Source organism: Carlito syrichta, unplaced genomic scaffold (genome assembly GCF_000164805.1).
Source record: "Carlito syrichta isolate Samal-C Ts95f unplaced genomic scaffold, Tarsius_syrichta-2.0.1 Scaffold98146, whole genome shotgun sequence".
Lineage (NCBI taxonomy): Eukaryota > Metazoa > Chordata > Mammalia > Primates > Tarsiidae > Carlito > Carlito syrichta.
In genome coordinates, this window is record NW_007042242.1 from 43,907 (window position 1) to 55,134 (window position 11,228).

General features: G+C 42.6%; 1 protein-coding gene across 1 annotated transcript in view; it reads left to right on the forward strand.

Moving 5' to 3' along the window:
• Positions 1–2,887: 2,887 nt before the first annotated feature.
• LOC103265522 (N-acetyllactosaminide beta-1,6-N-acetylglucosaminyl-transferase) overlaps positions 2,888–11,228 on the forward strand; it is a 34,610-nt gene continuing 26,269 nt past the window's right edge. Inside the window, exon 1 of the mRNA XM_008063187.2 lies at positions 2,888–4,027. Within this exon, the coding sequence (XP_008061378.1) occupies positions 3,103–4,027 (925 nt within the window). The 5' untranslated portion in view covers positions 2,888–3,102. The remainder of the gene's footprint in view (positions 4,028–11,228) is intronic.

Genomic DNA, 11,228 nt, shown 5'->3' on the forward strand with positions numbered 1-11,228 from the left:
TACGCGTTTGTGGCTGTCAAGGTTGTCCTGGGGCAGAGAGAGAGGTGGGAGTTACACAGAGTGTCCACTTGACGACAGTTTTCAGTATGTGGCGCCAACTAGAGTGAACAGAGCCGAAATAATGTCCTGGTTGGAAGTTAATAGCTTAGCCTGCCCAATTATTTGCTGGAAGAAAATGCCTGCTCAGTTGCCACAGATACCAGGCAAAACAAACCTACTGCTCGGGCCAGCCACTCAGAAGACATCACTTTCTAATCTCTGTCTGTTCATCTAAACTGTTGTAAAGCCAGGAAAACTGTGTGAGTGGTTTGGGGGTTTTATTTGTTTGTTTATTTATTTAGAGACAGGGTCTTTCTCTGTCGCCCATGGTGGAGCGCAGTGGTGCAATCATGGCTCACTACAGCCTTGAATTCTTGGGTTCAACTGATACTCCCATTCCAGCCTCCCAAATAGCTGGGACTCCAGGCACACGCCACCACACCCAGATCATTTTTTAATATTTTTGATTGAGAGAGGGTCTTACTATGTTGCCTAGTCTGGTCTCCAACTCTTGGCCTCAAGCAATCCTCCTGCCTCAGCCTCCCCAAATCTTGGGATTAATAGGTACAAGCTGCTGCACCTGACCTTATTTATTTATTTTTGATGCTGTTGTTGTGAACTATGAATCATGTTGACACTCCCCTGTTTGCAATCTGCTTTAACTAAATCATAATGAAAGATTTCTTGAGTTTACTTTACATTGGCATCTACCCACACTCCCTATTGTAGGATCAGGGCTCAAGGCAGAGAGAAAGGGGGAGAAATGGACTGAACCTGCCATGAAAGCCCTTTGCCTCTCTTTCTGCCTCCAACTTGCCCCTTCCTGTTCTCCACAAGGGTTCCTGTAAGAATGAAGGAACATGAATGCATCAAAATAGGCGATTCTATTGTCCTCTTCATACAGCTACAATTCTAATATGTGTGCATGCGTCTATATCTCTAGTTTTTCTATTTCTGAAATAAAAGGGGAAGTCGCAATGAGGAAGACAGTGGAATGTAGTGTCTATGAATAAATCAACTCATGCAAAAACTTTAAGGCAAATGTTTTTCTTTTTTATTACTAAGAACAGGAATCAAAATGTCAGTTCATTCGCAGGGTCATAAGTGTTGGATATTTTTCAAAAGAGAAATAACAACACCGTGGAACATATACTAGGTGCCCGGATTCCTGCCAAGCCCTGAACAAGAGTTATCTCATTTAATCTTCTTAACACCGTGTGAATTAGGAACCACTGTTATTTGCCCATTCACAGCACTCCCAGCGGGAGACCCTGCCGCTGGGACCATTTGGGATTTAGCCAAGTAGAATGCCTTCGGCGTTCAAACTGGGAAGCTGTAGAATTAAGGCTCTGGTTTCTCTCTAGGGCGATGACTTTGGGGAGAATTTTTTACTAGCCTCAGTTTTCTCATCTGTAAAATAAAGTGGTTGTGTTAGATGATCTCAGAGATCCCTTTGGCAACTATCCACATCAATATCTGTCAGTCACATCCAGGCCACTTTTGCCATCCATTGGTACAGTGAACTATAGGAAGTTAAAGGGTGACATGGGCAGGAGGCAGGGAGATTGCTGCATTATGCACCAAGTGTTTTCCTAGCAGGAGCAGCTGTTCCCACTGCCACATGCCCAGGCAGGTAGGAGAGCTAGGTGACTGCAGGAGTGAGATGGGAACAGGGCCCACCCATAATGGCTGCCACAGTGGACCTTTCAGTGGGACCAGTTCCTAGTGTCTGTATCAACCCCCAGAGTGCTCCACATTTCCAGCAGGTGAGCTCTAAGAACCCCTGTGTAATGTGACCAGACCTGCTCTTCCCTTGAATTACACTGACAGACACTTCCAGGAATCTTGCGGCAGCCTGAAGTTTTTGTTCTCTCTTCAGAGCAAGGAAGTGAGAGAGGGGTTGGGTGGGAAGGGGAACTTTAATCCTTTGAATTATTTGAAATGATCTCAAATCTGAGATGTGAGGCTTTTAAAAAGACCCAGTGACTAGTCACTCCACCTATTGTAGATAATACTGTGTTGACAGTTCAAGTTATCTGAAGCTCTCTCTGTGAAATGGGAACCAACTTTTGCTTTTATTACTCTGGGAGTATTAACTATCACATTACTCTTGGGCATGCAGACTAGGTTGTGTTTATTTCCTTATAGCTTATCACCATGAAAAGACACTCAGGTTTCTTCTGCCCTCATCTCATGCCCCCAAGAATGTCATTCTTGATTCTGTTTGTGTGTGTGTGTGTGTGTGTGTGTGTGTGTGTGTGCTGTCAGATCACCAGAATCTGTCTAATCCAACGAACCTCACCATCAGTTATTTTTTTGCTACTAATAACCTTCTACTTAGACATGTTGCAAGCGCATTTTTCATTATCTGTGTCCATACGTGCCCAGATAGAGATAACACTGAAATGAAAAGAGGTGCCAGAGAAACAGGAAGAAAAATAAACCCAAGGAGCAGATATCCTAAGTGCTGTGGCTCCCAAGAACTGCTAGCAATTTGTGAGGCTATTCAGAAAAAAGAGCCACTTATTCTAGAAGGAATGAAGAAAGCGTGAGAAGAGAAGGGAGATCACATCGAAATAGATTGAATGGAGGTGGCGGAGCAAGAGAAAACTCGGCCCAGTGAAAGGGACCCGTCATTCCATTCCAGAACGTAATTTGCTAAGATCCACCACTTGCATTTCGTATGTAAATGAGGAGGCTTCCCGGAGGCTGGGTTGGGATGGGCTGGGCTGGGCTGGGCTGGGCTGGGCTGGGCTGGGCTGGGCTATGTGAGCTAGGCTGGGCTGGGCTGAGCCTCTGAAAACAGTCAGCCCAGGAGAACCGCAGACCAGAGCACGTTAGAAAATATCACATCTCCAGCCAGCCCCGGAGAAGATGGATAAGGCAGCGAAGCAGAGAATACAGGAGGATTAAAGGAGTCGGGGAAAGCAAGCCAGTCCTCTGGAGAAACTGTCGAAATTTGAGACTGGCAAGAGAAGTCAATTCAACCTCTCATACCTGTGGTTTCAGGATCACTCTGAATCCCTGAAGAGAAGAGATTCCTTCCTCAGGGAAGTGAAAAGAATGAACTTTTTCAGGTATTGCTTTTTTGCTTTCACTGTGCTCAGCGTGGTTGTGCTCGTGATACTCTACAATAGCCGGTTGAGCCCACCAAAAAGTTACGAGAAGCAGAACAGCTCCAGCGAAAGGTACTTGAGAATTGCTGCCTGTAATCACGTCTTAGAAGACAAGTCAATCTTTTTGTGGAAAGAGACATTGTCATCACTTCTGGGCAGTGTCTCTTGCCAGGACTACCTGGTCCAGAATCACTATATCACAAGTCCCCTGTCAGAAGAAGAGGTTTCATTCCCTTTGGCCTATGTCATGGTCATTCATAAGGAATTTTATACTTTTGAAAGACTCTTCAGGGCTATATATATGCCCCAAAATGTCTACTGTGTTCATGTGGACAAGAAAGCCCCAGCTGAATTTAAGGAATCTGTGTGGCAGTTACTGAGTTGCTTCCAAAATGCTTTTATTGCTTCAAAGGTAGAGTCTGTGGTTTACGCAGGAATTTCTAGACTCCAGGCTGACCTGAACTGTCTGAAAGATCTTGTCACCTCTGAGGTTCCCTGGAAGTATGTCATCAACACCTGTGGGCAAGATTTCCCCCTGAAAACCAACAGGGAAATAGTTCAGTATCTCAAAGGATTTAAAGGAAAGAATATTACCCCAGGGGTGCTGCCTCCTGGTCACGCAATTAAGCGGACTAAATATGTCTATCGAGAACATATAGGCAAAAGTGGCTCTTTTGTAAAAAATACTAATATTCTGAAAAGCCCACCTCCACATCAGCTGACCATCTACTTTGGCACTGCCTATGTGGCCCTTACCAGAGAGTTTGCCAACTTTGTTCTTTATGACAAAAGGGCCATTGATCTACTACAATGGTCAAAAGATACCTATAGTCCTGATGAACATTTCTGGGTGACACTCAACCGGATTCCAGGTAAGTACCAATGTCCATTCCCATTTCTTCTAGTTGATAGATGGAGTTTGCTAACATTCTATTCTCCTGTAGAACTGACTCATTTGAAATTATTTGAAAAATAATTAAGTGCTTAAAAAACTATTCATTTAGTTGCTTTGTGTGACATTTTAGTGCTGGCTTTGCTGTCTTATAAGTATGTGAGATATGGTGATCTAAGAAATGCCGAGCTACGGTCAGTCTGGCCAAACCATTTTGATGTATCACACAGTTGTTGACTTTTTGTTCAGTCTTTTGAATGAGCACTTTTCTTTTTTTTATTATTATTATAAAGATGTGGGGTACAATTCAGGGTTGGGTATACAAACATCGATTATGCAGGTAACCTTGTTGATGAGGTATGCCTTCCCTCCCCTAGTAGTTTCCCCCAACTGCCAGTTCCACTCCCTCTCCCCTTGACAGTTTCCCACTATTGCCAGTCTCTTTCTTATAGTATTATAATTTTTCAAGGTCCGCTTAAGAGTGAGAACATACGATACTCCATGGTTTCTGTGATAGATCATTAAGTATGATCGACTCCAAATCCATCCAAGTTGCTGCGAAGTCCATATGTTTGTCCTTCTTTATGGCTGCATAATATTGAATGAGCACTTTTCATAGTCCTTGATGAGCACAGCTATAACATAATGAGAATGATTTCTTTTAAAATAAGCGTTCAGAACTGATGAGTTAAAATAGGTGATGTTTCTTTCAGAGGGATGTTTTACACTATTCTGTTGATGCAGATCGAAGTTTATGGAGTTGTTATGGGGCACTTTTTTGGGGGGAGGAGATGATGTCTCTATTTTGCCCAGGTAGGTCTTGAACTCCTGGGCTCAAAGAATCCTCTCGACTCAGCCTCCCAAAATGCTGGGATTATAGGTGTGAGCCACCACGCCCAGCAAGGGGATGCTGTTTTAAGAATCTTGGAAGTCTTTTTGGATGTTCACAAAAGGTCCCCACTCTAGGATCTGAACAGGAGCTAGGTCTCAGATCCTTTCAGTTCAACAAACAAAGCCTGATATTTTAGCTAAGAAGAGTGGGTTAACAATGAGTTGAAAATACAGAAAGAGGGTTGAGCTGGTCCAATGAGAATCCTTAATTTTTAAGTTACAGATTCGTAGTAGAATTCGTTTGCAGCCTCCTGCTTTCTATACTGTCAAGTCTTTGGTTGCTTATGAAAACAGGGTCCAAGGTAGAAAATAGCATCAAAAGTCCTTTTTGGGGGTTCAGGACTGGGTTTCTTTTCATAATTGTTTCCCAAGGGTGAGCTGTGACCTAGAGCACCTCTTTCTGGTGATGTCCCAGTATACTTGTGTTCAGTATTATGCCAGCATCATTGTGGGTATCAGTCCTCTATGAAAGTGACCCTGTGCTTGACATTCTTGAAATAACTTCCAGCTCTTATGTGTAGTATCATTATCGTTAGCACGCTTTTGAGTGCTGTTTGAAGCGACCTTCATGTCTGAAAGTAGACTCAAAGCAGTAAGACAGAGTTAGGTCGTCAATAACTCGACATTCCTAAGAACTAAACTTCAGTAGTGGTCACAGACATTTAGGAGCAGAAAGAGGATGGGCAAGGTGGCTGAGGACAGGGACATATACAATCCCATGAATAGTTTATTTTCAGATATGATGAAATGTCTGGTCACCAAGACTTGTAGGAGGGGGAGTGGACCAACATTTATCATACTGTGAATGTTAACCCTTTACTTACAAAGACCTATTTTAAACACATGTACATATTCTATGCTGGCATTTTATAATGTTTTTATTTATTGGTATGGTTTGTGCCAGCTTATTCCTTTTTTTTTTTTTTTTTGAGTTGGAATCTCACTCTATCACCCAAGCTGGAATGTGGCATGATCATGGCTCACTGCAGCCTCGACCTCCTGGGTTCAAGTGATCCTCCTGTCTCAGCCTCCCAAGTTGCTGGGACCACCCAGGACACTGTGCCTGGCTAATCTTTTAGTTTTGCAGAGATGAGGACTTGCTTTGTTGCCCATCTGGCCTCGAACTCCTGGCCTCAAGTGCTCCTCCCAAAGCGCTGGATTACACGCGTGAGCCATTGCGCCCACTCAGCCGTCTTTTCTTTTTATCCAATGCCTCATACTTTCTGTTCCAGCACATACTTGGAACGCTTCCCTAATTTTCATCAATTCTTAATGGTTTTCTCGTACTGTCCTCTCATAAAGAATGACCTTGTTGCCAACCCTGTTAACTCCTGGAATGCTCTTTCGACCGTCTCTATTTAACTCGTCTTCGTCCTGTCGGGCCCACCTTGAGTGTCACTGCTTTGGAAGCCGTCTCTGAGAAGCCCTGTCACAGATAGTTGGTGCTCCAGCTCTGGGTTCTCCTGCACCCAATGCCACTGCTGCCAACATTGAACTGTAATTACCTGTTAACTGGCTGTCTCCTCAACTCAGCCTCCTTGGTATTGGAGCTCCTTAAGGGTGAGAAGTGTGATGTCATCTCTGTATTCCCTATCACTACTTTCACACTATCATTTATCACCATGCACGCGCCTGATCTGAGGATGTGCAGACTGTGGGATGGGTTGGGAGGAGCAGGTATGTGCTGGATAATTATGGGAAGATGGGAGGAACACATCAAAGTGTCCTGTGTCTGTGGTAAAGGATCATTTTTGATAGTAAGGATTAGAGAAGCAGTAAGTAAAGTATTGTTTGAAGATTTCATTCCTCAACAGCCAGGCCAACAAAAGATATCAGTAAATAATGGACAGAGAGAGACCTGGTAGAATTAGCGAGTTCCAGATAAAATGCTAATGGGATAGAGTCCGTCTTTAGAAAATCTGGTTCCCAGGTAGCCAACCTGGGCCCATAATGCAGTCAAATTCTGATGCCAAGAGAAAGCATCGTGTGTGGGCAGTGTGTATAGATGCCTCCACTTAGTTTCTGTCTTACTTGCATCTGGTTTGAGCTTCCCCATACCTGGCACCCTGACCCCTGCTGTTAGTCCCATTCTTGGGCTGCTCACAGTTCATGCTGTAGGTTTCTTCTGACTTAATTTGATCTAGAGAGCTTCTTAGTTGTTGGTTTAGATACAAAGAAGATTATAAGAATATGAAAGAGTAAGAAAAGACAATAGAAAGAAACTTAAAACATCTCTCCAGGTGTAGCTCAGAGCAAATGTAAACACTGAGCTATTTAGAAAGTATGTGTTCTCTACACAAAGGTTACAGGGTCTTAAATCTGGGCATGGCTGGATCTGTCCCAGTCTTTTTAAAAGTATGTATTGTGTTCTCTGTACATCAGCCCAGATTTAGAATTCAGTTTCCAGAACCACAAAGGATGCATTCAGTCATGCTGATTGAACAGATGACTGAGAATTATAAAAATTGATGGACTGGTAGAATCTTCATCTTAATGAATATCACCAGGATGTTCAGATCTACAATAATGCTATTTTTTGTGGTCAGAGGACAATCTGCACTGGCATTTGTTTTGTGGAATGGAGATAAATTCTGATTGAAGGAGAAATTCCATAAAACAGATACCTCCTAGCCACTTCACAGAGTTTTAAAATAATATTTTTATATGGCCAAATAACATTAAATATACATCATAAATGTGAACATGATTTTCAAAATATTGCATTAGTGATGTGGGCCTTGTTTGGCTTGTTTTAAAACTCTTTGGTAAGGGCTCTAGGCTCTTCCTGGGTCAGTAATTTAGGTAGGATCACAGGAGATGATTTATAATCTACAATATATCCTGACTCTTGAGGACTGACACTGATGAGTCTATATCATAAGATGCTGAACTCCTTAGACAGGTTCTAGGGTATTCATATAATTAAACAGTGCTGAAGCTATAGCCATTTGTGAAATTTCCAGCCATTGGCTCTGCTGTAATATTTGAGATCAATTTCTTCACTGGGTAATCTGTACCCAAATATTTTGCCTCCTACCCTAAGAAGGAAGCAATTGGGAAAACTACTCTTAATTAGCTCTTAATTTCTACTCTTTAGAACAACATTATAAAAGACAAGAAAAATTGAATTAAGTTATATAAGAATATTTCATTAATTACAATTATGATTGGTAAACATCCAAAACATTCTCGAAGTGGAACTTAATGTGAATTTAATTCCAGCAGAAAGGACTCAACATAGCTACTACTTTAGAACTGGCAAGATCATTTTTCCCACTCACTTGGTCTCCCATCATTCTTTACCAATTGTATAAGATAAAGTTATTCTTCAAACAGCAGTTGTCTTTTTTTTAAACCAAAACATAGTATTGCATTGTAATGACTTTTTAAAACAATAAAATGCTAATTGTATATCAAAGCTATATATAATTGATAATATGTATATACCAATGTACATAATACAATGATCAGTATAGAAGGGAAGATCCCCCCCAAAAAACAAAATTATTTTTGGGAGAGTGAACTGCTTGTAGTACGAGCTTCCCCTGCTAGCTAAGTGTTCTAGGAATCCATCGGAATCAGTGTACCTGCGTTCGGCTTCAGTTAATCTTTGTTTGGAGTTTTTTTTCGATGTGTTTGCCCATTTCGTGATGCGTCATTCATGAGTGCACCTGCCCACACTGCACTGAGTGTTCAGCAGTTTTTTAAATGCAAAACGGCATGACCTCCATACTCCACCCTCCCTATTCACCCAATCTCTCCCCAGGCAACTTTTGTTTGTTTGTTTGTTTCCCTGGATAAAAAAAGTCCTCAAACATTTTGCCAATGTGAAAGAGGTGAAACAAAAAACAGCAGAATCACTAAAAGGCATCAAAACTGATGAGTTCAAAAACTGTTTTGAGGCCGGGGGCGTGGTGGCTCAAGCCTGAAGTCCCAGCAATTTGGTAGGCCGAGGCAAGAGGATTGCCTGAGCTCAGGGGTTCGAGACCAGTCTGGGCAACTTGGTGAGACTTCATCTCTACAATAAATCAAAAAATAAGCCAGGTGTGGTAGCATGTGCCGGTAGTTCCAGCTACTTGAAAGGCTGAGGTGGAAGGATCACCTGAGCACAGCAGGTCAAGGCTGCGGTTGCTGTGAGTGTGCCACCGCCCTCCAGCCTGGGCAACAGAGTGAGACTCCGACTCTAAAAGAAATAAACAGTTTTGTACAGTGGAAAAAGCGCCTCGATAGGTGTATTGCATCAAATGCGGAGTACTTTGAAGGTGACTGAACTTTAAATATGTAAGAATAAATACACAATTTTTTTTTTTTTTGAGTTGGGAGTCTCACTCTGTTGCCCAGACTAGAGTGCAGTGGCCGCTCCCGGCCACCGCAGCCTCGACCTGCTGGGCTCCGGCCATCCTTCCGCCTCAGCCTTCCAAGTAGCTGGAACTACAGGCGCGCGCTACCACGCCCGGCTAATTTTTTTTTTTTTTAATTTATTGTAGAGATGAGGTCTTGCCTGCCCAGGTGAGTCTCGAACCCGCAGGCTCAGGCAATTCACTCACCTCAGCCTCCCAAAGGCACGGGATTACAGGCTGAGCCACCGAGCCCGGCTCACAATTTTTTATAATTCCAGATTTTGGGGGTCCCTTTCATATACTCAATGTCTAAATTATCTCTTTAACATAAATATCTATCCCCTGTTTCTTTTTACATGATAGAAAAGCATCTCTTTCCATCTTCCTTTGAGTCTACATATTATGATAAGGGTTTTGGAGCAAGACAAACATGGTTTAAGTCTTCCTCCCAATATTTGCTAACTGTGTGATTCTGGCTTTAGTTTATGCATAGCCTATCTGTGATGATGGGGATACTAAATACAGTAGCATTTAGTTTCCACAGAAATTATGAATATTAAATAAGGTGATGTATATAGTATAGGAGTTCCTAGACTTGAGCATGCCTCAGAAGCCCTTGCAGGGCCTGTGAAAACACAGATTGCTAGGCCCCATCCCCAGAGTTTCTTTGTTTTTTTTTTTTTGGGTTGGAGTCTCACTCTGTCACCCAGACTGGAGTGTGGTGACCGCTCCCGGCCACCACAGCCTCGACCTGCCGGGCTCCGGCGATCCTTCCGCCTCAGCCTTCCAAGTAGCCGGAATTACAGGCATGCGCTACCACGCCTGGCTGATTTTTTGATTTATTGTAGAGATGAGGTCTCGCTGCCTAGGCATGTCTCAAACCCGCGGGCTCAGGCAATCCACTCACCTCAGCCTCCCAAAAGCGTGGGATTATAGGCTGAGCCACCAAGCCCGGCTTCTCAGAATTTCTTATTCATCAGGTCTGAAGCTGGGCTTAGCAGTTGTATTTCTAACAATGTCCTGGGTAATACTGAAGCTTCTTATTTGGGAGTCATACTTTGAGAACTACGGACATAGACCATCTTTTACAGAGACTGGCACAATTATAAATTTGCAGCAAATGCTAGCTTTGTCCATCTCTATGTAGAGACCCTCTTTGAGAAAAAAAGGCAACCACCAGTAAAAATGAAAACATGTTTATGAAAGAAAAACTTTATGGTGTTGATTGTATATGGCGGACTTTTTGAAATGGTGTGCAAATGACCGACGTTTGAGAAGCATTCATATTGAGGAAATATCATGGACTTTAGAGTGAGACAAACTTGATGTGATTTTAGCTTTATTTCTTATTACCTTCATGACCGTATATAACCCGAACCTCAAACTCCTCATTTTGTACAGTTATAAAAGTAGTGGCTGCTTAGTAATATTGTTTTGAGAATTAAAAATTGGGTATAAAGTGACAGTTTAAGTGTTTATCTACTTATAAATATGAATATATACTGAAAAAAATAAATGTGGCCTAGCATTCCTGTATTAATGAGATCATCAAGGTGTTAAATAAAAGCAATTTAGATCTCCTCTTACTACAAAAGGATGTCTGTGCCATGGCTCACCACCCATGTAAAATTAGATATAGATAATACTTAAAGAGGGGTAGGGAGAAGTTCAGGTGTGACGTGTCCAGATGGATACCTGTGCTTGATAATTGTATTTTCATTAATATTATTGGTGTAATTTTTTTTTTTGAGTTGGAGTCTCACTCTGTCGCCCAGACTGGAGTGCAGTGGCCGCTCCCAGCCACCGCAGCCTCGACCTGCCGGGCTCAGACGATCCTTCCGCCTCAGCCTTCCAAGTAGCTGGAACTACAGGCGCGCGCTACCACACCCGGCTAATTTTTGTTGATTTATTGTAGAGATGAGGTCTCACCAAGTTGCCCAGGTGGGTCTC